Source organism: Neodiprion lecontei, chromosome 4 (genome assembly GCF_021901455.1).
Source record: "Neodiprion lecontei isolate iyNeoLeco1 chromosome 4, iyNeoLeco1.1, whole genome shotgun sequence".
Taxonomy (NCBI): Eukaryota; Metazoa; Arthropoda; class Insecta; order Hymenoptera; family Diprionidae; genus Neodiprion; species Neodiprion lecontei.
The window spans coordinates 27832033-27859903 of NC_060263.1; the positions used below are offsets into that span (position 1 = coordinate 27832033).

Consider the following 27871-nt stretch of genomic DNA (forward strand, 5'->3'; position numbering starts at 1 on the left):
AAATACGGCTTCGTGAGCTTAATTAGCGAAGCAATCAAAGGCGGAAATTAAATATTGAGAAAATGTTCTATGGGCAAGTAAATGTTTTCAGTTTAACGTCCGAAACAAGGCTGTTTTTACAATACTATCGGTGGACGCAGCAACCTTATTCATTTTATGTCATATGAAGTATTAGGTACATGTCTTTTATCTGTGATGACTACTATCAGTTGAAAGCGAGCGCGTGGAGCGCAGCGAGCACAAAAACCAGCTACACTAGGTATCCGACCCCGAGCGATCTTTAGCGAGCGCGGGTTTTAAAGCTAGTAGATTTTAATTTTCGGAGCAATTGGGTAAATATTAAAAATGAAATTCAGATTAAAATGAAATATGTTTTTCTCTATTCAATATAATTGAATGGCTTATAATATCATAAACACATTGTCCAACAGTCCATTCTTGCAAATCTATTATGATTCAAGGTCCGGTGCTGACTTCTTAATGTGACAAGTATTTGCTTGTAATCCAAAAGTCATATAACAATTACGCGTAATATCCTAGGAAAATCTGATACACGGATTTGTTTACATATGTCAGCGGTACGCCGGTGTTACAACTAAACTAATTAATTTGTGCAACGGGTGCAGATACACCGCTATGCTTATCTGGCACAAGGAAGAAACTCGGTTGAACTAGACGATAAACGTCAGGAATGAGTTGTCACGGTAAAGGACTAAAATGCGACATCTTGTTAACCATCCCAGAGCCACAGCATCGTCTCAATTATACGCGCGTCAAGTCCCGGTGCGCAAGATACATCGAGTTTGGCGGCTAGATGCAGGCTAGACGCTGCCCGTCCAGGGTTGATTATCTACATTCCCGGTATTCCTGCATTCCTCGTTGCGTTCATTACACCCCTCGGCGTTCCGTTGATCGTGCTCGCCTCAGTTTATACCCCGCGTATAACGGATACTCGCTTTTCTCGACGATCTATGGCAGAGATTTCGTCAGAGTTTAGATCGAGACTTTTCTACCCTCACTTGTGCAATGCGCTCTCTATTCTGCGCTTGTACGCTTTAATTTTTAGAAGAAAGTAAAATGACCAGAGTATGGAATGCCGAGGCGATGTCGTTCTTCGATCGATTAGTCTCACAAAGATTAAACCATTTTCGGTAAAATTGGTGATACATGAGAAAGCAAACGACGTGTCGAACACTCGGCTAACGATATGCAAGAACGAGCTGTTCGACCGTTCCCTGGGTCGAGTAATTGTAGTAAATATTATCTACGGTCGGCCATTGTCACGCATTGTCAACGACGTCGGGGATAGGAAATCATAGCAGAGAAATACCTCGGAGCTAAATTGTACTTCATACGCGGTCAGAAGAACAGCTCTCGTGATTTTCTGGTTTGTCTGACCGTTACACGTTATACTTACTCGTCGTTATTGATTGTGTATGGAAACGATGCACCTAGAAATAGAAAGCAGTCGATCAGTTAGTCCGATGTTGAGCGTGATAAATACCACAAAGCTTCTAACGTGTAGCGCATGTTGAACACGTTTGTGAATTACTTGACCGTACGGACAAAACGAACGTTTCTCTCCGATTCGCCATTGCGTGGCGATAATCGGCGCTGAAGACTCGATCGACTTATAAGGAGTCGAAGCAAGTTATACAAAAATAAAAAAGAGAACGAAATATCGCTCGAGTATCTTATTCACTCTCTTTCTTGAGCTGAAAATTTTTCGCACAGACCGCGATACATGATCGCGTGTATCGCGAATATACTCGCGCCTACCGACTATCTTTTAGCGAGAAATTAATTCGGAAGAAACGATGGAAGGCACGGCCATGGCTATCGGGCTGGCCTCGAAACGCGTGGGTCGAGAATCGGACAGGCTCGGGGTGCGCCAATGAGTTATCTCGATCTACACGCATCTCACTTCCATCCAACTTCTCGCGAGGCCATCGACACTTTGGGGGGAACAAGTGCAAAATCGTCCGAGCCTTCTGGCGCCTGCGTGAGTTGCTCGTGTGCGCCTCTTTGTGCATTACACGTATAGACCCGGTGTACGAGGCATACCTATCCAAGCTCGATTTACCTGCAATGCAGTTGCAACGCAGACGAGCTGGGGCAAAAACATTCTTGCAGATTTAACGGACTCGGTCTTATTGGAATCGGGCGAAATTGATCCCTCCCATGAGGCGGAACCGCAAATAGGAAAAGTTTTATTGATAAAAGGAGAAGAAATTTCGGATCCGTATTATATTATATTAAGGAAGAAAAGTTTCTACAAACTTGCCCATTTGGAAAGCAGAAAATATGAGAAAACTAAGAGCACCGTCACTTTCTTGTTCACTTCAAACCGAAAATAGCTGCAATCGCGGACACCTGTCATCGCCATGAGTGAAATGAAGGATTTTTATGAACGCGATTTAACTGAATGATTTTGGCATGCTGACATAATCTGGGGACATCGCGAAAAGGAAATTATCCGCACCATTAGTTGTCTCCATTTTCACTGCAGTTATCAAAATCTGTGTCCGCCTATCAAGATTTGTTGCCAAACCTATCTCTCGGTGCAAATTTCCGGCTAGCTGTTCTAGGTCGGCGTTTCACATCTGTGGCTCGATTTTCATCCGGTGAATCAATCCTTGTACTGGCCTAATGGACACACGGTGTAGAGTATGATACGTGCGGTGAGAAGTTAAGTCGTCGCAATTTGTCAGGATTGAGTTGCACTTACGGCTTGTTTAGTCTACCCCTTGTGCGCAAGTCCATAAATAGATTTCGGTGAGCTGGGGAGACCAGCCTAAATTTAAGGTCTCGAATCATCCAAGACTTAGCCTAGGTTAGTCCTAGCCAAACGGTCTGTTTCGGGTTGTTAGTCAGGGTTAACGGGCTTGAGCAAATCCGAGACACAATAAATTCCTAATTGCAGGCTGTTGCTTACGCCTCCCGTAAGACCATGCACTCTCTAAACTTTGGAACCGATTGCTCAGAGATGCACCGATTTTTGGCTAGAATGTGCGGTGCATAGCAGCCAGAATTAGCGGAGATTTGTTGTTTCGAATATTTCTAATAATAAGTGAGATATATGTTGCCTTGAATATAATCGAGATATGTATGTTATATAAATTTTTAATATACAGACAATATGTACAGCAAATATTATCAAAAAATATGTAGTGCATATGTCTAAATCAGTATGCACTAAAGATTTATTAATCCTGGTCCATTAGACTCGAAAAGCCTGCTAAGGATTGGGGCGATATTCCAATGAATTTATTAAAGCACATATATAATAAAGTATTTGTCATCAGTATACATCGTGATGCATTTATAATTAAGCTAGTCGACAAATCGGCCGCCATAAAATAAATGATCAATGACATCTGCACTGCGAGGCCACTTAATATCATTGCAGGCGTTCCACCGCTCGACAACAGCTAAGTTCAAGCATTTGCTAACCGGGCTGCAGAAAGATTGAAGACCCTGAATAATTTTTCGATTCGCAAATCTGCATATCGAAACCGATATGCTTGGGCTGCCTTCAACAGTTTCATACATCGCATCCATCATGGTTGAGTGATCGATATTGAAGGACGGTATAAAATGATCGTAGACCATTGTAAATTTTCCCAGTGTACCTTTGAACGATATTTTGAACTATGGTACGCAAATCATTAAGATCAGTTGAAATACATCTCCAATTTTCATTGATCGATCGATTTTTCATTTTACGGATACAATGAGAAAGACAAATTCTTTGACTCCCCATATTTTCATACAGCTGTTATAGTCGATTGGACAAGTTTTTACGACCGAAAAGGTGGGATAAAATCCGTTCACTCATATTATTCAAGCTTTATGGCAAGATGATTGCAGCTTAGGCACTTCCGGTCTATGTACGCTTCACTGCTCACTACAGACACGTCGGCACGTCGTGTAATTCGCTCTCGGTTCCTCAGGCTGTCTAATTTCATCCCTGTGTCAATTACCACCCTCGATTATTATACCTTCGACTTACATGGAAATTTAGGAAACACTGGATGGAATTCAACGCAACCTGCAGCCGGCAACTGTTAGAATAATGAAAATGAATCTAAGAATCATTATAGCTCCTAAATATTTTACGTGAAATACGGTTTTCAACTCAAGTTCGTTCTTTCTCAAGTTTACGTAAATCTAAGTCTAAAGAATGCCCAATCATATTCTTTTTTTGCCAGGATGGGATCCATCGGGCTTATCTGGTTCTCCTTCTAGCCTTGAGTACATGGCATTAGCCTTTTTTCGGAAGAATATTCACGGTGGTTTTGGGGTAGCTCGTACAGTAACCTAAAAGCTGTGCGAATCCCTCAAATATTGTCTATATATATGTAAGCAAGGGACAGATTTTATCGGGACCTATACCTGCCTTTTAGCCTCCTTTATTTTGCAGCATATGTAATCCCGGTTTGATCCCGATCCCAACAAGTGAGTGTCGGTATATTTTTACGCCGCGTGAACCAACACAGTACCTACCTTCCTACCATATATATCTCGATGATAAAGTGCTTATCTCCCGTGCGGGAAAAAGGGTAAAAGTGACGATCGATCTTTCCGACTTGTCAAAATGCACAATTTTTCTTTTTCTCAATACGAAATTTTGCTACACAATTATTAGGCAGCGACAACAATCTTGAGCAACTTGGCGATCACTTGTACGTAGTTTGCAAATTCCACGTTGTTATATTTCTGCTTCACTAACCTTGAGTATTTTTTCTCACTGCGCATTTTGACATTTGACGTGAGCTTGCACGAAGTTAAAGATTCGACCTGAAACATCCGTTTGCGAATAGTGAGCGAAAATTCTTTGGTTATCCACCCCAACGGCTATTCTTCTTCCTGACACTTTCCTTTTAGTATTAAAGTCCTCGGGAATCCTTCGGGAATTTGGGATTTGAAAAAGGTCTTGAGATCGCACCTGATCAGGAAGCCGAAAGAGCATGAAAGTCGAATTTTATCAGCGTCTGCACGCGCAACGATATGAGATCATTTTCTTTTCCGTCTTCCCCGTTGGACCGAAAGCTAAAATCCTCGTGTTTTAACGGTCGAAAGCTGTAGGAATGGCGTGAAATTAATGCGATGTGCCATGTTGATCCCTGTCCACTTCCTCCGCCACCAATTTACCCTTGATCCGCAGGATTCCCCGAGCCCCGTTCAGGGTACCCGGTAGCACGTTTGCTGTTCTGAGCGTATAAATCTGCGGTGATTAACACGGCCCGAGCCGCAGTCTGGGCCCGTTAAACTTCACTCCATCAATATCACAGCGCTGGCAGATAGTGTTCGCTCGTTTCACTTCGTCCCTCCAGATTCTCTTCCGAATTACCTGCCGTCTGCAGACTGCTCTGCCAAAAGGTCAAAATCAATCCTAAACAGCTAACCGAACTCGTTTACCTTGATTTCAACATTGGTGAAGCGATCACTTTTTCCCTATTTCACTGTATTTTTAACTATCGTAAACACATCAGGATTCGAATTGAAATCAGTCAAGTCTTCAACCGTTACTCGTAATGACAGAACCCTAATCAATCTATTAATAGCATGGATAGCAAGACCGGGAAGTTCTGAAACGTAAAATTACACACGAAGTTGGGTTTTTTTCTGTGAAAGTCTCCAAGTCAACGTCAGCAGATCGATAACCGGAGTTATATTTTAGCTCATCTGTATACCGATGCTGGGTTGGAGACTTTCAGAGAAATCGCTTAGTATAATAACAGGAATTACACTTGGTTCTTTTAAATTAGAACTGACTTATTTTTAGACTACTGGCTAGTACCGAATTTGCGACGTTCAACATTTTTAATGACAGTCTTCAGATCGGGCGCGAGTCTCATTCGAGAAAATCCAACCGATAAAGACCGTCATTACCCAGAAAAAAATGACTTTAGCGACGCGAAGGTTACGCTGTCATCTCAAATCCCAGTGAAGTGGGATCCATGAGCAATTTCAGCCTTCAATAATTTCATATACTTATTTTTCGTGTCATAAACGCATAAGATGTCATTTTCATATCTTTTTTTCATCACACCAACAAATGACATAATCACGGAATGTGTTCTTCGTGCTGCAGGAATTATCTGACAAATCGTCCCCAGTAAGTCGGTAATGTGCGTATATTTCTTCGCCTGATGAGACACCCCATTGAAGAAGGCTCAGGATTCCGAAAAGATTAAGTTATTAGATTAAACCCGATCCGCCCAGCCACTTTATCTAAGATCCGATAAAGATCAAGGCGCAGTACCGGGTCCCTGAAGCCGGAGGCTGCAGGATTCCAAAGGTGATTTCGCCCTTTTGTTCTCCTTGTTGCATTTTTCGGCTACCCGCGGATTAATAAGAGCAGGCCCGATCCGGTCGCGTATATCGGTACCATCTCCTCCGCAAAATTGGCGATCAATCCTGCCTTGGGCCTAAATTACGGATATTACTACAGCGCAAATGTGTCGGGAGGAAGATTCTCCTATACGGCGGTCTCGCATGACACGCGAGTCACTGTAACCGGCCCCTGGTACCTGTAGATTGGACCTTCGCCCAATTATTTCGGGTTTTATTAGCCCCGGATGATGAATCGGAGTTAATTGATGCTCGGCTCCCTCGCGCAGATTGTCAAACATTCCAACCCTTTGAATCTTCACTGTACAAGAGAATAATCGCACAGTTTTTAAGAATTTCCTGTTGCGTGTATCAATTAGCGCAATGGTCGCGGGGAAACTTGGAATAATTTTTATTATTCGTTATATGTATGTCTGAGCTTTGGGAAGTGAAGCTACGACTATTTAACGTAGAATAATACCGAACCTACATATGTTGCGGAACGACGGTGAATACCGCGAGCAAATCAACACCGGAATAGTGCGAATGTTCACTTCGAACGCCTCCGGCCTTCCCTTGGGATGTTTTAATTTAATTACAGATTATTAACTTGGACTGTGTAATTATATCTCTCTATATCCGACGGGCTTTCGCACTTTCGTTACGTCTGTCGTTCTCCGGCTCTCGTGCTGGTTTAATTGTTCCTCTTCATTTCCCTCTGTTTGACTTGCGTGATATGAGCTCACACACTATCATACACACGTCAGCGTTACGCATCAGAAAAACAAGCTCAAAAAGTTATCAGCACAATTACACCTAGAATATCAAACAATTAATTAATTATTAAATAATCGATGTAGGTACTAAATATAGTCAATAATTTTCATCTTTAGGTAATTGACTTTGTGCTGCGTGAAATAAAGCTGCACGCTTTTAATTGTTGTGTACCTTATAGGTTTGAAAAGACTCGGCTGAAATCCGAGTATCAACGGTTAAAAGATGTCGAGATTTGTACAGCATGGTGCCAGCAGTCGATCGAAAATCGCGTGCGGGTCACATCACGGGCGTAATTTTACGTTGTATGTTTATCAGGAACAAGGCTTGGTTGCCTTGTTCCCTGATACCGCGTCGATTTCAACCATCCATAATTCTCATTCAAACCCTGCGCAGTTTCTTTCCACACATTTCTCCTCTCTACTTTTCTCGCATACCTTTTCCTCGCGGTACAATCGCTCGTGTGCACATTGCTGATACATAACATGAATATGCAAGTATATAACCTAGTCATGTAAACGGATTTCGATCGGCAAGTGAAAATAATACTCGACACGCAAGCTTATTCTGGACTTGACACGTTCTTTAGGATTTTTCTCCGCGTTCAGTTATTTCTTCATTCCATGCTTTACGTTTGATGGTATGTTTACTTCACAAGATTTGTCACGCATACTTGCGCGTACTTTTCCCGATGGATTGGAAACATTTTATCAGGATTCATCCGGAAAATACTCAGGAGAAATTGGGCCCCTTAAACGTTTAAGTTCGTAACGGAACAGCGTTAGTATTTCACTTTGCCGCGACTTGGAGCCCACTTACAGGACAGCCATCACCGAGACCGATGGGCGTTGGACGCCTAGATAATTGGTCTAAGCGTTTCGTGTTAGAATTCCGGAACTAGAAAGGAACAAAAAGAAATACAAAAAATGGTGGTCGACACGGGTAAAAATCTTGACCTCACAAGGCTGTGAGAATTTTTCGTCCGGGCCACCCAGAAGGCGGCAAATTATCATCAGGCTGAAAACAAGTAAAAATCAAAGGATCGCTTATGCCCATCACTTAACTCTTTATAGACACTCGCGGGGATGAATTTAAGGATGAAGATAGTTATAACAAAGTCCCGTATCATTACAACGATTCGCCACAGACATCGGCGTGATATGCAGTGGGCATCTATCAGGTCTAATTATACATTTTACATCGGGCATATTACGGGGAGGATCAGATTTTATTTTTTGTATCTCCTGTAGGGTGATGAATAACGCTGTGTCGTACCACCGACGTCATTGCGTAACATGCCGGTCTCAATTTTCATCGAACTGGCAAAGTTTTCTGTGTATCGCATGTTTCGAGATCTCTCTAGGATAGCTGAAACTTTGACGAGGAAATGCAAGTCGCCAAATGTCGCGATTGTGCAAACCGAACGTCTAGCTGGTCTAGTTTGTCCTTCTACTTTTATTCTACTTTTTCCCGCACTGTCTTCCGTGCCGCGAGACAACAAAGTTTGAAATCTTGTAGCTGCATTTTTGCTTTAAATACACTTTGCCAAGTTTTGTGCTGCATACGTGCCGCATGGTTGGTACAAAGTTGGTAAACACGATACGTACACTGGGCAAACTTTGCGGAGTATATATAACGGGTGTAATTTAGGTGTATATCGCCGGCGAGCGTGCATGGAAAAGCTAATTCAATTTTATAAGGCCAATCTTTCGTTACCTCGCGCATAGTTAAACGTGATATACAACACGTCAACTGTATTAACGAACCAGTTTATATACGCTCACCTGATTCACTGTATTCAACCCATCGCAGTCACGCACGCGCCGACGAATTAACCATCCAGGTATTCGAATATAAGGCCATGCTTTCGCATCTAACAACTAATTACTATCAACTCGAGGGCTTTGCTCCCTTCCTTCCTCTTCCACAAAACCCAAGCAAAAACCAAGCTTCAAGTTGTTGAAGATATCTCCCATTCGATTCAACAACTTTCGGCACCTTTGGTTTCGTTTCATTTTAAGACGGTCAGTCTTAGAAAACACAGGTTCGATAATCATTGGCGTTCTGGTCAATTCCTATCTGTAGAGTCATCCAAAATATAGAGATCTCGTTCCTTCAAGTAACGCGGACAATTTGGATATACGGTCATGTTGCAGAAACATTTTCCTTCCGTTTTCATCTGATTCTTATATCCCACTGAGCATTGAGGTCAGAGGCTACACCAACCCGAAAAAGAGCTGGTTATGGCAAAGTGGAAGGAGGAAATAGGACGAAAAGGACGAAGGGACGGTAGTTCCTTGGAGGTTATTAGCGAGCTGGCCGGCCATCGGCGAACCGTCCGACGTAAGAATTTCGCCAAAGATGGCATCTCAACGACGGTAGTCGGCGAGCGTGTCTCTTTCGTTTAATTACATCTCACATCGGGCTTTCCCTGAAGGCTGCTACCACCTCTCGACCGACGAAACGTTTATCATTCCCAGCGTTAAGCGTGTCATCGTCCGCGTAAATGTCGCCACCGGGTAAAGCTGCCTTTTATAGTAGGGTTGTGCTCTGTTCGTGTTCGAGCAGGGAACGAGCGGCAACTCCGTGTGAAAGTGAAAGCCACGGTGTCGAGCCGCTCCTGCGGTATTTCATGTTGGAATAATTTGACAAATATTTCACCAATGCGGTACAAGGCGCTCAGGATTTTCTCTACAAGTTGATCATACTTTGACAGAATGTGAGGGAAGTCAGTGAGACGCGCCGTTGGAACTGTAGGGATAAATTGTCTTATTGGTCAAAATTTTGATTAATTCGAATTGTGCCAAAGAGTTGGAATCCCGAATTATTTCATTCTGATAATTCGTTGAAATTGAATTTTCCTGAATGAGGTGTCGAGGTGATTAAGCTCGAGAGAAACTTTTGACAAGTGAGACGATTCAGAATTTTGATCGTTGATCGGAGGGCTTTACCTTCCAGACTGATAAACGCGGATAATTTAAGAATCTGAGCCGCTCGGTACTGTTTGGACGCCGAGAAACGAGTCGCGGAATGAGGATCAGCGCCGCATGTACGGAACCCGATGAGCAAGAATGATAAAACAGAATTCCGTCAGTGAGGCGATTCCGTGCTGGAAGTTATATCGAGCGGCCCTCGACTCGGCTCGCAAACTGGCTGGATTACATTTATAAACCTCCCCACTGTGCAGCCCTCTGTCCGCCCCCCATAGCTGGAGGTATTTAAATAAATACACCCGTTGGCCCAACACGCCACGATTTATGAGATTATTAAATTATATTATGTAGAGCACGATGGCGTAGATAAGATTGTTTCGTTCTCCGTTCCGACGGTGTGGAAGGCTTGTCTGCCACGAAATGGCAGCTAAAACCCGCGTTACCGGATCTTTACGGTTCCCCCCGGCGGGTGCGATCCCGCGATTGCACTTACCAAGACAATTAACGTCCGCCCCGCTGTATTGCATCCAATTTTAACTGGCCCCGCGTGGTATAACAATTGTGATGCATTCTTACCCTCGACTATTAACAAGTTTTTGTGATGCCTGGAATAGCCGAGCCGGTGATCGGGATCTTTAACACACGCCGGAAAGCTCCTCTGAAACAACTCTGCTGGAGGATCCACTAATGAACCCGGCATCAGGTCAGGAATAAGTTCTTTATTAATCCTGACCCGGCGTTTCAACCTGAAGTCGGAAGACGCGCGCAGGCGGACGGGAAGGATTAAATCGGAGTTTGTCTCATAAACGTCAACCGGTAATATCTCGGATTTTACCGAGATGACGCGTTAATGATCGTGTCTCGAGAATCTTACAGTATTCGAGACGGGGCGCGACTGCACAGCCGTAACGTGTTTACGAAGTGAGACGAACAACGAACGCGCACTTATAATCGCATTAAAACAATGCTTCAAGGTACGAGCAACGGAGATGCGGCACGGCTCAATTTAGGCTCTGCATTGTATCGTCTTGTTGCGCATAATTCTGCTTTGCACGAGGCTTTGCAGCTGAAGCAGAGTTACGGGATTGACATTAAGATGAATGAAACCTTTCCTCAGCCGTTTTTCTTTGAGTTTTCACTCACCCGTAAGCTTCGGTTTTTTACCCTCAAAAAGCTTCAACTATGGCAAGTAAATTTCGTCAATGTTTACCTGGAAGCGTTTAATTCTAAGGATAGCTAAGGGGTATATTTTTTTATGGTCAAGATCAAGTATTCACTATAGCTTCTATCGAAAAAAAACATCTTCACTTCAAAATCTGACGCAGACTAGTAAAATATTTCACGTGTATAACACACCGCGAGATAAAAATAAATCTTCACGAGTAGAGAGGCGGGGAAGCTGAATGGATTAGCTAGTCGAATTTCACGGATCGTGTGATATCAATTTGATTAAACGCTGACGTGATTCGCAAAGTACAATATGCATATGGATATAAACTATAGTCGAGGTTAGGTCTCCGTCTGCGTGTAATAAAATTTGAGAAGTTGAGCGAGTATCTGCCGTGATTATTGCATTATACTATTGCACCAATGGGATTACTAAGCGATTATAATAATTTGAGATGTGAGTCCCGGCACAACGAGCGTCACTGTCATACCCTTCGTGCATACTTGAACAGTTCAGAATTATGCATCACGGCTTGGACGGTGAAGTAATAATCTGGTTACCCACTTGTAGATTAGAATCGGTGCAGCAGAAGACTGAATTATCGATGTTTATAGGCGCAGATTCAATGCAGCCTGATGTCGGTGAAGAAAAATTTCAAGTAATTCGCTGCTCAGAGACAGATGTAAAATTCTTTTGTGAAATTGATTCCATTGAAAGTTATACTCCGTAACATGCGCGCGTTCTTTTTACACGAAGAATAATCGACGCCACTGATCTCGATGGGAATTTGGAACGAGAAATGCGAAGAGAAATGCAAGAAAATTGTATGGATTTGATTTTTGTCGAACATTGACCCCCGAGCAAGTGTCCAACCGGAGATCGCCAACGGTTCGAGGCTGCTGGTGGTCATTCATTAGTGCTGGCAGTTAACACAGACGAATGCCCCGGGCTGAAGCATCCCCTAACTTGCCTCGTTCCAGCTACGTCCATGTTACCGCAGACTAACACGGGCTATTTGTTCGATCCGGTAGAGTGCACAGGGAAAAATCACCGGCTCCCTGACCGGCGAGTCAGGCGCTCGATTCCGATTTTAAAGCCTCGCACCAATTAAGGACAATTTCGGTGCAGAAGAGAATCGCGTTTCGAGGGATAGAGCATACTTTGAAACTTTGGTGTAACCTGGTTTATTTTATCGCAGTGGTTTTTGAATATCTTTCCTATGAATTCGTATAGTTTTTGAATACTCGAATTGTTTTTTAACTCGTGAATTTATCAAAATATCGATGCATTCCAACTGTAACTAATATATAACCACAGTGGTCACTAATTTCAAACTCCTATATATATATATATATATATATATATATATATATATATATATATATATATTACAGCTGCATTATTACTGTGGCTAAAAAGAATTGAGACTAGATTTTGAGGATTAGTATGAAAGGAAAGTTTATTTTTTCTGATCTAATAATCTGTTTATCATCAGACTTACACAATTGGATGGGCTGACTACATACGTTGAGTTTATTAATTTCAAGATCAAAAGGTACCTCACGGTGTACATAAATATTGAGTGTTCTAACGCATGGATGTAATAATTTTACGTGCGGTACCTTAGTGGTTTGTACAACAAGGGATTCAAGGATCATCATTTTATCGCTCAATTATACTTAAGCTGAAAATTTCATAACTGATCGTTGAAAAAATTGGGTAAAACTTGGAAGTTTTCAAAGTTTCGAAATTTCCCCACCAGAGCCGAGGGTGCTGAATCCCTTTCAGCAGTCCGTATTATATAATTAACATACACGTATTGAAGTACACCTACCCCTCGCGCAGTTTTCACCCGTTGAGAGAACAAAGTTCCCAATGCGATCTCTTATTTATACACCGTAATAATTTAATAGCGAAAGTAAGTCTAAAGTTTAGTCCTCCTCGCGCCAGAGAAAGAGAGAACGAGACTAAGCGCGCGGGGATTGATTGCCGACTCGGTATTTAGCCCTCGCTTCGTAAATAAGGGTGAAGGTATAATCGAGGGAGGAAATTCGCTGTTGACGTCAAGTAATGAGTTATGAGAGATTCGAATACCTCGGTTCAAAGCTTTCGAAAGCCTTTCGATGGGGAAGGCTGATTTTATTTTTTTTTCATTTTCTTTCACTGAAATTTGTTTGTCCTCTTGATCCTAACCAAACGAACGCCAATTTACCTTCTTCGGCATAGTTTCGGGATGGATAAAGATGTCGCCTTTTCAAATGAATGCCCGCCGATTCGAAGCTGCGTCTCACAATATAAACCGCAATTTTGCACCGGCGTTGGATTCTCAGTTCGCTCACAAAGACCGCGAAGACTATTGAAAAGGTTGTTGTAACAAGTACAACACGGGGCGCAACAAAAAGCTTCTAAAGATGCGACTCGAGTCGGTAAAGCATAACGACGACTGAATACCGAGACGTAGAGCTTCGCCTGTACAACTGCCACACGAAAGTTGAAGGGGAATTCCACGGGTGGTTAGGTTAGACGGCTAATGATCATAATTAGAAAGTCTTTCATACCGGTATTCAAGCATTCTGAAACGTGACTAACAGACGTACCTGAAAAACTGATATCCTAGCAAAGACTCGATGTATCCCGTGTATCGTACATGCCTACTTGTATTCACGTCTGCGATACCGTAGGGTAATTACTTCATCAAAGGTTGAAAAGTAATGCAATTACAGGTGGCGCGGTATACCTGCATATTCAAATGAGATCTGATTAACATAATCTAAATGAATGCGGAACAGAGCGTCGTAAGGTAGGAAGAAGACGGGGTGTACCGATGGGATCAAACGATAGGCATCCAATGACTTTACTCCTGTGACCACATCATTAACTCTGCTTATACCAGCGCCACGGAGGAGCTTTCATTGTCTCTCTCCTTCTCTCGCGAAAGCACTCAGGTACGCGTAACGGACGTAAGAACTAGGATGAAAATTTAGCGCACTGCTCGCAGTGGTCCAGGATTCACGCGATACATGTCGTGCCCTGATTTTCGGAAGGTATAGCGCGTGCCGGTGAATCAAGACGGCTCGTAAACTACCGACAGTCCCGGTGTTCAATCACATCTCACACGTCACGGTGACGCGTATCTCGAAAACGGATTCCAGATTCACGGCTCGTGGACGCCGGGTGGAATTGGGGGAGGGAGGACGCCGAGAGATTCAACCAGTCATTGAGGTATAGCTGCATAATTAGAGCTGACACGCCCTCTATCACCAGTACCCACTAGCCAAGTGACATCTCAACTGGCGTATTTGACTATTGATTGCGGGTTTCCCGACTCTCTTGAACCGCCCTGGGTTGGCTCGATGGTACATGTGCGTGGGGCTGCATTATGCACCGGTGGTTTGCTGCAGCACGTACTCAAATACCTTCTCTTCCCCTTCCTAGCATCCTCGACCTCGTCCTCCTACGCCGCCATTCAAACTGGTTAAAGCTCACACGGAGTTAAGCCTCCGCGCCGAGTCGTAAGAGTCAGAAAGTCAGAACGATTTGACTCTGTTAATTCACCGATAAAATTAACTCATCCCCTGATTATGTAATTGAAGTGTACAGGTTGCACGTTTCCATGGCTAAAACGGTTTGTTAAAGCTCGGTGCACGGTTCGATCTGCAATGCTCGACCATCTCTTTCTCTCTCTCTCTCTCTACAATCTATGTTTCTATTTTTTTCTCTACTTTATTTCGTTTGCCCAAATCGTTTTGCAGCAGAAATCTATGAACCTTCTCAATTTTGCTGTAAAGACAGATTTATTCCGGAATAGTATACCTAAGCTGCATTTTGATGTTACCAATCTACTCCCCTTTTCATCTTGTTTATTGCATTTTTCTCCCAAGAGTTTCGTTTTCTTGAATCTCGCCCGTCTCCGCTGTGCAGACGCCCACGGAATACACGCTCTTTGATTTTTATCAACGACGGTATTTGTTGCTTTTTTTCCCTTTATTCTTTAAGGTTTCTTCGCTGCTTTCTTTCTTTCTATTTATATCAACCTTCTTCGCATCATCCGCATGTATGAAATGCTTGAAAAATCTTTTACATCATGTTATCTCACTGATCGCCCGAAAGGACGGTATTTCTCGATAAATTCCAACAACCGAAGTATGCTTTATAAATCGCAATACATATTTTTATGCTGTATTGAAAACGCTTTAGTGTATCGCATACGGCTACATCCGCAAAATCGACATTCACCCCGTGTTATTATACATGTATAAGTACGTCATGCTTCAACAATTTTGTAACCTATTTCTCCCGACGAATATCCGAGAATCATTGCACTTCGACTCATATATCCTCCACTTTCTATTTGAGAACAAGAAAATAATAATAATCAGCGGCACCTCAATTACGATTGCACGTATGCGAATGTTCTCCCCCTATCGTCGGTTCTGTCTCGTGGTAATTTCCTGCTGGCAATGCTAAGAACTTTCCCCATTAAATACGTCTCAATAAGATCATTAATTCACAGGCCGTTTCCACCGGGGGTTTGCTGTTTCTTATTGTCAATTTCCGTTAATGGTGGCTGCTAGTCGCTGAAAGTCATTGGCCGTGCCTAGCCGTGCCTTCCCGCCGTCGTCTGTCGGCCCGAGGTTCGAATGCCGGGGTTCCCGTATCTCACCTGCGATACATCAACGTCGCGAAGTAGAAGCGGGGGATTCCTGGCGCTGCTTCTCTCTCTCTAGGGAATCGAACCCAAATTCAGTCAAAACTAACTCCGGCTCCTCGAATCGAAACCGTGAAATCTACTTGTCTAGCGAGCCCTGATTTCCACGGAGGAAATCTGCCACTGATCCTTCATTCGCGAAGCGAACCTTTGTACAACCGAAGATTAGAATTTCTTTGTTCTTTCCCTCTCTCTTGTTACATGGAAATTCGGTGAATGTTTCGCTGGTATGAGAAAGAAACAAAATTAAAAAATGGTCTTTTCACCTTAAGATACCCCTTCTTACAAAGTTTTTTCCACGTGCGTACGTTAAGACAGCAGCTATGGGTGGAATAAAATTGTTCCCTTCAACTCCTCGGCAACCGATAAAGCGAGATTAGAAGTTCGCGTTGTATAATTCCGTTTCTGCGCGCACCTACCAGATTCCCGGGATTTTCCAAGATCTCAACTTTGGCCGCCGGGTGGTGAACCCAGAACCCCGTGTCAAGCTTGGGTAACTGATCGTTTTTTTTCCGAGGCGATTTTTTAAACTTGAGTTTTCCGAACTTGCGTTGACAGGGTAAGATATGGCCAAGAAGTATTGGCTAAGACTGTGCGAATTTATTTTTACGAATATATATGCTGCCGTATCGTTTCAACGACAATTTGATAAATTCATTCTGATTTATTTCCCAAAAGTTTTCTTTGTCTGGTTTTGTTTTGCTTTGTTTCAAGATTGGCTATACTGACTCGGTTATGAAGCTTTCAATCTGCAAACTTCGGCCAGCATCAATCTACAACCTTAGTGTGATATACGGAAGTATAAGTAATATACATATCTACATTCAAAATAATGCTGCCAACGAAATATACCGATTAATTCGATTGAATTTCAACATATTTTAGTGAAATAATGCAAAAAAATTATTCAAACACGAGGCTACTTCGTTCAATTCATATTGTGGAATAAATGATAAGGTTCTGCCGATTTTAGTTCACACGTGTTCATTCATGATAGAGAGAGAACAACCGTTAAAAATCATAGATTTGATTTCACAGGATATAGTATCAGGTTTGGAATGAGAGGAGTAAAATTCTGCTGTACTTCAACTGCAAATCAAAATCATGCCAACGTGAATTATGAAAGGGCCGATTACTTCGTACAGTTTCAAACTACTTCTGAGGTATGCGTCATTTGTATGCTGTCAATCTTTGGAACACACCATCAAGGCCGAATGTGTTTCAAACCAGGTATCATTAATAATTCGAAAATATCTTGAATATTTGAGTGCCATTGGTAAAACGGATGCGTACTGGGATCAGCTGCGTATTCGGGATTCTCGAAGACGTTCCACTTTCGAGAAACGGATTGACTAGACCTCACTTTTGTCCCTTAGGGCTAGGTTGAGAAATAACCGTAGTATATACCGTATAGATTGAATGTCCCTTCGAACTGATCGGTGGAGGACCTTGGAGGGCGCTATCTCTTTTCGCGGATGAGATTTTTCAACCGGACTGAGAGACGGATCCTTTCGAAAAGAGTGGTTGAACTCAGATGGTGGTTCAATTTGAGGAAGAATAATTTCGGACCTTCTCTGAGAAACGCCTCTGACGAATCAACCTTGGATCGTAATGTTGAACAGGTCCATGTTTTGTCTTTTCGCGAAGTTCTAACACCTTTTCAAAATGGTGAATCTAGCGTGGGTTCCTCCTTTTCTTTGTTGTTTCAATAAGGATGGTGAATTGAGCGTGAAGTTGGCTCTGCCTTCCCTGCGGGACAAAATCTAATGGAATACCTACTATTTTCTAAGAGAAATAGAAGAGAATAAATCCACACCAACACTTTAGTTGAAAACGAATCAGGTATTTCATTCTCTGATGTATTAAGTTCAAAAACAATTTCCATATATCTTTTTCCGATGAAACGACTTCGTAATTTTTTCCCGTCTGTTTATAATGCAAACTCATCCCGTGAAGATTTGAAACTCGTGGATCTTCTGATACTGTAAAACGCTGATTGCAGTACCTGATCGACTTATAGATCAGGCTCACTGAAGCAGATCATAACCGAAAGAAAATCTGTTGGAAGTCATTCAATTAATTTTCAACTCAACGTCAGCTACGGTCATCGTTATTCTCGCGAGAACGCGTACACAGGGTGAAAACAAACGGTTGAAATAGCGCAACGAATTACCCGTGAAATTACCACCAAACTTAGGTAAAATCTTCTGCGCAGGGGAATGAAAAATATACGAGGGGGAGAAGGTCGGATGAAAAGATAGGAGGAAGCCGGAAAAACGAGGGAAGTGTTCTTTTCCTTCTTCTGTTTCATTGGGCGTGAAGTTGCACTCGTTGAACTTATACGGCAAAAAACTTTCCGATGAACAAAAGAATCCTCTTCGACATCCCCTTCTCCTATCTCATCGGCTGATTCTGGTCCCTCAAGACGTGCGGATGGCAAATTGCCGAGCTTTAAAAATACCCGCTGATGTGAAAACAGCAATTACAAAAATAGCTCTGCAGGTGCCAAATGGTCAGTGTAGAATATATCTTTTCCACAGACTGTAAATGAATTCAGCAGAAGCTTTAATCCGGTTACAAAGTTTTCCCCTGAAAATGAATCTCGAGTGAATTCAGTTCGATAAGATTTATTACGATTAAATAATCACAATGATCGATGTTTGCTTTGGGTATATGCACCTGAAAATGCGTGAATTTTTGACTTTTTGATCTAGAAAATTTTAGAATACAGCTTCTAACCATTTTGTTTTTCTCTTTACGAAAGAACCGAATTCACGTATAAAGGCCGATACAACAATTCTGCGAGTTTTCTTCGCCCGGCAAAGCGGGTGAAATAAGGAAAAGAATTGGGGAGGTAAATAGCGACTCGAAGGTATGGGGGAGGAAGAGTGAACGGGTGAGGTAGGCGGCAGATCTCGCAAAAGCACCTGCGCCAAGGGGGCTACAATTGATGACATGAAAAAACACCCCCAAGGTTTTCCGCTGTCGTTGGGGTCTTACCACGACTCCTTCTTCTCCGCCTCTTCCGCCTCCTCCTCCTCCTCCTCCTCATCCTCCGCATCCTCCTTATCCTCCTCATCCTCCTCATCCGTTTCCTTCCTCACTTCCACACGCTCCTACTACCCAAGAGTTTCTACGAGGCCAACTGGCGAAATGTGAGAACGTGTAATTTGCGAGTGTGGTAGCCTCACTCTGACTTGTGATCGATATCGTTTAACACAGGCTGACACCGACGAATTGCGTCACCCTTCATACGCTCGCTTGAATAATACTTCCCTTTTCCAGTAATACAACAGGCAGCATCAATCGATTCATAGATTGCTCATTCCCAGCCCCGCTAAGATCCCATTATACACGGTACGTGGAAACATTCAGCACGCTGTAAAATGGTGTCAGTGTAACTTCTGTTATCAGTACTTGTACCATTAATACTGAGGCGTCATTTTCATTACCATCCTTCGAGTTTTTATAAGTCATCATAGACCATGAAAATTCCTTGAAAATTACGAAACTGTATATTGTATTACAAGTGCACAGAGGTATAGGCTCGGCTTCATGATATCTAGCTTGAACGCGCGAACTTCGTGCTGAACCTAACCCAATGTCGTGACAGGCGGTGCGTAAGGTCCGTGAGTAAAATTAAGCTACTAGAAAGTGCGCATGCGCCGAGAACGCCCTAGTGTGTAAGACTGAGAATTTCAGCTAAGCCTATGCGCCAGTGTTTTACCGCATTGTTCAGAAATTGAGCACTTTACGCACGCTCCATAAGGTTCGAAGATCTAACTTTCGAATAGCATCTATTGGAAAAATAATTTTTTTGAACATTTAAACCACTTTAATTAACAATGTACATTTTCCTGTGAATTTTAGCTTCACGATCTGATACTTTCCTTTTTCTTGCAGCATTTTCAAATAGTATTGGAGAAAATGGTTAGCAAAAAAAAAAAAAAAACGCCAAATATGTATAATGCCATTAATATTTCACAGCAATTGCACGATTTTAGTAAATATCACCCCCCAACGCGTGATTATATAACACTCAGACCGGATTAAAAATTCTCACTGTATTGCACACAAAAACATTTTCTTTTGATCTGCCAAAATATCGAAATTTGACAAGGAAAACACGTAATTCCGACCAATTTTCATGATTAACATACAAAGTGTTTGCTTGAGTTAGTTAATTTTGATTTTACGAACTAAGTTTGTATCATCAGTAGTGAAAAATTTGTACATATCCAGAGAAATTTGTCTGCACAGATTTAATTTTTGACTACTTTTTATCACACAGCTGTATAAAACATGTATCTTCCAATTTTCTAGGTGCGCAATTCTGCGACGTACATGACGCCTGTACCTTGTTGAAAAACGGCGTCGACTTATAGGTTGCAATTCGTTTGGAGTACCGACCTTAGGGGTGTGGAGAAAGATTTGGGGGAATTCGGAAAAGCTCTGATGGGTGGGAGTCGAGAAAGTGATGGTTGCGCACTGGGGGAAGCAGAGAGGCAGTCACCGTGAAATATTGTTTTCATACTAATGACTCAAGTTTTTTCAATATAACGGCTGCTGCAAGCTGTTGCTACTGTTAGATTGCTGCACCCACAAGCTTTCGAGATCGCGATATTATATCCGATAAGGGTGAAAGTTCACATGTAGTGAGAGAGAGGATAAGAAAAAAAATCACTCACTGAATGGATTTTGAAAAAAGAATAAAACGAGTAATTACGCGACAAGTCGCGATAGCATGGTTACGGAATTGACAGGGAGCTTGTAAAAATCTGGACGCAAATATTGTGCAGCTGGGTAGAATGATTAACGATCACCGGTAACGCGGCTCGAGCTCACAAAGAGCAAAATGATGCACACGCAATAATTACTCGTAGCACGCGTTTCCCAGATTTTTCATTGTCCATCATTTTTGCCACGCGAAATCATAAAAGACATTGCAAAACTACACCACGCGACCAGAACTGCAATTTAGCTTTGATTAGCATAATATTAATAAATTCGGGCGCATTGGCAATTTAGTGAAACATTGTTTTGGCAGTTTTGCCTTGTACCATATTTTACGAATAGATTTTAATCGGCAGTTTCACCTTAAACAATATTGTACAAATAGATTTCAATCGCCAACAATCGTTTCACGTATACACGTGGATCGTGATCCTACCGCGCGATTCCGTTATAATGTATAGGTATAACAACGCGGTTTAATACCGTAGAAAACAGCCTATAGTGTAGGCAAAGCATCGCGTATACATTATACTTCGTAGCTGCGGAGTTCCCTGGCATATAAAACCTCGCAATTATGACATAAATCATTGTTGATTGCTTTGCAGCGTGGCGTTCGGTCCCGGGGTTAAGGGTAGCTCGATGTAGGAGGTTCGTAGTTAGCATATTACAGTCTTACGAGGGTCGATTGCGTCTTGGCTTCAGCGAGAAGGGGTCGGAATTACCCTTGTCGCGGTCTCGAGTCGAGACGCCCGCGTCGCGCGTTTTCATCGCACTCTCAAGATCCAATTCCAAGTGCCAACATGCAGAAGAACTCAGCTGAGACGATACGTCGAATGTAGAATCGTTCGCTGTTCAAGGGTGGATATATTTTGGCTGGAATAATTCAGACTGCGAGAATATTTGTTTTTTTTTTCACGCCAGAACTAATGTCTAATTGTAAGAAGAGCTTCATACCATGTGATTTACTACCGTTTAAATAACTTATTTATGCCAGTTTCTTCGTGGAATCTTACAAAACCATCGTATCAAATGATATGACTGACCTCATTTTACTGTAAATAACTTACTCGTTTTTGTATAATTACTTGGAGAATGGGATTAAGCTGTCATTTTTGAGAAAAGGTACAAGTAGTCATGATTTCATTAATATCTGGGTTTTGGTTGCTGTAACGTATAAAAACTTGCATCATTTCAGAAGTTAACTTGACATATCAATATCAGACCGTACTTGTTATCACTCTGAAGAATTCCATGATAAAATTATATATATATATAATACTATACTATATAATAAGTATGATTTTGCACATGTTATTCGATTAATGAGGCACATGTTGCAAACCACGTATTAGACTTAAGATCACAATCTCACACTTCGAAGGGACTTTTTGCTGGGCAGAAACTAATATTCAAATCTCAGTTTCAGACGAAAAACATGGCCCGAATTTGAAACAGACTAATGTCGGCAAGATATTATAGACAAGTCGTATGCATACATGCAGTCCTTGAATTTTCCATAGTGAGTGCAAGCCCTGCATGTATCATTCAGAGGCAATCGCTCGAGCTTGCATTTCATTATTTTATCGTATCCCCCTTGGGAAGGGAAACAAGAAATGACGACGCAGCGATAGTAATAAATTCAAAGTTTATGGGAACGGGATAGAGGAGAAATTAACCAAAATGAAATAACATTGACTAAATAATCGATATGCGTCTAGCGAGGTCTCAATTATATGATTGTACGAGCAATAGTTACTCTACTGAAAATGACCATGTCTTAAATCATATAATATTATGGCCGAAACCAGCATATAATTTATTACATTATTTACCTTCCAAATTCAAGAAAGATGTATCAAAAATCACGTAATCAATCACAAAAACGCGGATCATTAGATGTACTATATCAAAAGTAATATAGTGAACTGCGTATGATTTTTGATTTAGTATATTTGACCGTTCGTGGTTTTGTAATTTATTACGTGATTTTTTATACATTTTTTTGGAATGTACTAGATAAATCATGTAGTAAATTACCTGTTCACTTCGGTCATAACATCTTATGATTTATTACATGTAGATTTTCGGCAGGGTAATGTTGAATAGTATTTATCATAAATTTCTTCGTGATGTCTTTACAATTTGTAGAGTTATCTTGTATTCACGAATATGATTCGAGAGGTTCAAGGCGCTGTTACGATTATGAAAACGAGTTATAATATTATAAAGGGATACTTTCGCAGGTTCGCCAAAAGTTCATAATAAATTATGCTGAGCCGGTACAGCGCATTACTTTGCGAACTTTAATAAATAGAACGACGTTATAACATCATCTCGGTAAGATTGTATCAGCATTCGACTATACATCATGCCTTTTATATTCAAAGGGCATGATTGTATAATTTCTTGCTCAGATAACCCCGAAGCCCTCCCTAACGGTACTCTTCGTCGAACTACAAGCATGTGTATAACACTGTTTTAATATCGAAAATGGACTATTAAACGTCTTGGCTTTCGAATTCGGAGTGAATTTCAGGACGACGAGTCAATCGATAAACTCATTTCCTCGTTTCAACGTGACTGAAAATAATCAGCTGTGGTGTTCACTGATTAACTAAAAGACACAGCGTGCCACCCTTCAAGAAAATGAAAGTTTCTTCTTCCCGTTTGCAATAAAAGGGTTGCCAAAACAGGGTACAGCGAATGCATTTCTTTGTTGTTGGAATAGATGATAAAAAGAGAAAAGAAAGAACATTTTCCCAGTAAAATCACGAACCAATTGGCTGAAATTGTTGAATTTTTTAATTCAAAGCTTAAATGGTAGCAATTTAGTAAAAATTAAGATCTGACGAATAAATTCATTGAGCACAGAAACCAGGGTTACTCACAATTAATCGAACAAGAACCGTTGGTTAAATTATCAACCGTCGTGGCTGTCGGTAACTCGGGGTAGCTGTTCAACCAACTGAAGCTGCTGTATCGGCAATCCGTGAGGAAATAGCATCGCAACGTTTGTTTGAACAGGCAATCAGTGAACGTCTTCAGCAATCGATAACTTCATCGAGTGCTGGTTCTGAAATTCAGTACCAACAGTCATGAAGAAGAAATGTATAGGTGCATAAAGGAAAAGGTGATTTGTACTATAGAAGTACAGGGTAGAAGCACAGAGTTTGTCTAGTTTTGATCGAACATTTTCAAGATTTTAGTAATTTTATTTGATAGACCGATAATATTAGGCTTTATTTTTTATATCCAATTACTTAAACATTGGTCGATGTCGACATCCAAGACCATGTTGAATAGAGAACTCGAATGAGACTCTCAGTTTCCTGGAAGAGAATCGCGACTTTGATGAGTCATTCGTCACCATAATTGGCAATAAGTGAGGTAACTGATCTGCTCAGTCGTCGGCAAACGTTGCACCACGCAGGTTGTGCCGCTAGTGCAAAGCCGCCATCAATATCAAACGAAGTATAGAGATGAATCGGAGAAGGTATGAACGTTGCTTAATTGAATAGAAATTTGGCAAAGTTTTGTATCTATTGGATAATTCACATGTCCGGGCCGTAAAATTTGTTTCAAGAAATCTTGAATCGAGTTTCAAAAGAAACGATGCAATCACCGAGTCACTCTAACGCTGTGCGTTTGATTTTTTAATATTTACAAGAATACGTGAAACAGTATTTGATGAATCAAATGAGGTTGCAAGAAAATCAGTGGACGTAATAGATTTTCTGATTTAGGGACTTTTACTTGGCTTGCAACGTAGGTCCAACAGTAAACGTATTTACGAATGTTTGGGAGTAAGTCGGTGATGTAAGTAATTTCATGCTTTATACGATTATTTGCAAATTTACCTCAGGTTAGTGTGACCAATTTTCGAAGTATCTTGATGTAACTTGGTTAGTTTGCATGCGAGTGAAATAGCTTTTTTGTATTTATTATAAATATTTTATTGAGCAACGTGAACATTATTGAGAATACCTCACTGGCAAGATTCACAGTAATTGTGACGATTCGTTCTTATTTCTTCTTTCAAACCTTAAATAGCTAGAAAATATTTTTATAGTAACCAAAAGTAATTATCATCACCACAGTTTGACTTCACCAAACGGTTAAACGATACATAAATGTGTGTATTTTTACTTTCATCAATAGTTACATCGGAACTGTGATTACATAATAAATATAAGATTCCATATCGAAAATCAATCATCCTGAAGTACATGTATTGATGTGAAAGTTCGTATACATAATTTTTTTTTTTTCATGTTTTTTCTGGATTCTTGTCACCAAATATTGTTACCCTGATGAAGGCACATATGTTAAAAATATAAATATATAGATATATGTAAGGCAAGATCGTGTAGTACACGAGGTTATAAATCGAAGTCATAGTTCCTGAATTCGTGGAACTCGTTGTTCTAGTTTACAAAAAGTTCTCTACTCATGATATTGCGCCTACAGCAAAGTTAACAACAATTCTTTCACTTACGTTGGGTTTCATTTGTTTATCATCCAACAAGTAGACAAGTTACCGTACGTCAGAAAAATCTACCTAAAATGGATTGGACGGTAATTATGGTATTGCATAACAGTATCTTATCTCCTGAATTACCTACTATTATCTAAATCACAATTATTTACATATTTACAAAGTTTTCGCCCCTGTCAGATGCCGGGCATCCGACAATTAAGGCCCTTCCGCTTCTTCCGGAAGCACCTATTTCACAAAATACTGTTGAAACTAATGCACACTACTTCATATCCTTGCCACGGAAGCCAATCAATAACTTTCTCTATGCTGATAGTTTGCAGTTATTTCATGATTTGCATGATTCGGTATGAATAAAATCGGACCGCTAGGTATGGCAATCCGACAAAATGACATATTTAGAAGTTGAAATATAGCAACAACCACATCTTGATTTACGAATAGTTCAATTACTATCATAATTGATATAATATACGTAAGACACAGCGTAACCACAACCAAAATATATATTAAATCCAAAGCTAAAAATCCGTAAAAATAAACCTTCAGATGTTACTTTTTAAGTACTAATTAGCACGGTGAATGATCCGGTACGTGCTGAAACGAGCGAACTCAAAGTTTTCCCTATCGCAAATGGATGTAACCGTTGCTGAAAATCGAATCCGTGTACATTAAATCCGTTACGAATATCGAAATTCAACTTTCAGTCATCTAATTTTTTTTTTTTTTTTTAATCTTAGAACGAAGTAATTCTCATTCTCTCTCTCAATGGAGTAATGAGAAGATATTTACATCCTAAAAAGCCATTTTCTGTTGTTTTAACATTAAAATTTTGAAAATCACTGTGAAAGGGCGTTTTCTCAAATTTGTCATCGATCTAGTATTTCTCCTACTGCGTTTGTACATTTGTATGATATCACCGTGAACACTGTCAACCTTTGAAATATACCTTGTAGCTATTTGACGGTGCAATAAAAATTTTTGAACCATCCGGTGACGCTTGTAGGAGCAGATGCTTGTGCACGAGAGAATTATTTCTGATCATGAGAAAAATCTTCCAAATGATACATCCAACATGAAAATGTATAACTTCAATTCTGTTTTACTATGCTTGAAAGTGAGTTTCTACACAGTTACGTTTGAAAAGTGAACAAAAATTTTCATAAAAATTTCAAGTATCTTAGTAGCGTATCGACACAATTGAGGTGTGCAAGTCTGTGTACGTCGTGCACTCGTTAAAATAATTCTTAGGTGTAAACTTATACTAGATATAATACTATTTCAAATTCAATAACAACCATCAGGTCATTATAAATCTCGTCAAGACCCCATTTCCCGAAATGCTCCTGAAGTATTTTGTATGACCCGCTGCGCGAGATGAATCACAATCGTAACGAAAAAAATTAAAGGTAATATAAAACGTAGGTACCGAGCGGCATCCGTAGCCATTAATTCCGTGCAGCTGACTTATAAACTACTAGTCTCTTCCAGAGCTCTCCATTAATGAATCGTTGTTAATGATAAAACAATTAGATATGTTCCTCCGTGAGGCATGGGAGGTCCTCCTGCGGAGCGGTCGGCACGTTGTCGGTGGGACTGAGTAGCGAGCTGTAATAAGTCTCGAGTTCCTTTGGCTTGACGGAGGATCGTCTCTCGTTCAGGAAGCTAAGCCTCTTTCGCTGCATCTCGTTGTCCAACCACTGCGCCGGACCGCCGTATCCTTTGGGCTGATGGAACAAGATCTTCACCACGCTCCAGATGAGGAATAGAATGCCTATCAGGAAAAGAACGTAGATCGCAACCTCCTGGACCATCGGAAGTACGTTCAGGTAGAGCAGAAAACGATCGTTTATTGGCTTCGGGAGCTCGTGCATGCCCTGAAGAAACAAGAGGGACCATGAAAAGTCGAGAAACAGGTTTGAGGAAGGTTCTAGAATTTATACTGCTGACTTGCGTTTTGTTTTTTCTATCACGCTGACTTCTAGTTCAACGTTATCTCGAGGATATCGGGAGCGAAACGAGTAAGCAGTTTACGCGAAAAGTCGCGACAAACATGTTTTCTAGTTTATAATTATTTGAGCATGGAGAACTCAAAAATATCGCATTACACTCGTTGAAGAATATGAAAGTAAATTTGTTTTCAGTTCTTTGGAATCTTGTTGGGGTTAAAAATAAACGGTGTTTGTTTCACCTCGACAATCACGCGTTGGGCACAAACTGCGGTGCTTTCTGAGTGAATTTTTATTTTTCAACGGGTGTGTCTAGCGTCCTGATCGATCTTCCGATCGTGAGTGCTTTTCTTCGCGGTAAACGAGATATATGATGAGATAAACTTACAATTTCAAACCACAAAAGAGGAAGCACTAGGTCCTTGAACTTTTCTACGCTCGAGTAGGAACTGATGTCCTGGAGCGCCATGTTTATCTGGTAGCGGAATGCGAGGTCGACGGGAAGCCCGGACAGAGGTTGGATGTAGAAAAAAGACTCGTGATCCTTCTGGTTTGGTGTAAGGCCTTCTACTGAGCTCAGTAGCGAAGGATCCGACTGATAGAAGTGAGGATACGATAGAGCGATGGGGAAACCTGTTTGAAGAAAAAATGCCATTTCACTTTCGAAAATCGTGTTTACCATCATCATTAAAATATTTTCTTTTCATCATACGGTGATTGCACATGGTAATCGCTTGTCTTTTTTCCATTAAATCAGTAAACATCTTCAACATA

The 27871-nt window shown here is 41.1% G+C and overlaps 1 protein-coding gene across 2 annotated transcripts in view; it reads right to left on the minus strand.

The window, feature by feature from the left end:
- Positions 1–24756: 24756 nt before the first annotated feature.
- Positions 24757–27871, minus strand: part of LOC107220004 (scavenger receptor class B member 1) — a 43181-nt gene continuing 40066 nt past the window's right edge. For both annotated transcript variants that reach the window (XM_046736440.1, XM_015658393.2), the window contains exons 7-8: positions 27486–27730; positions 24757–27025 (exon numbers count right to left, since the gene is read on the minus strand). In XM_046736440.1, coding sequence (XP_046592396.1) covers positions 26678–27025; positions 27486–27730 — 593 coding nt within the window. In that variant the 3' untranslated portion in view covers positions 24757–26677. The remainder of the gene's footprint in view (positions 27026–27485; positions 27731–27871) is intronic.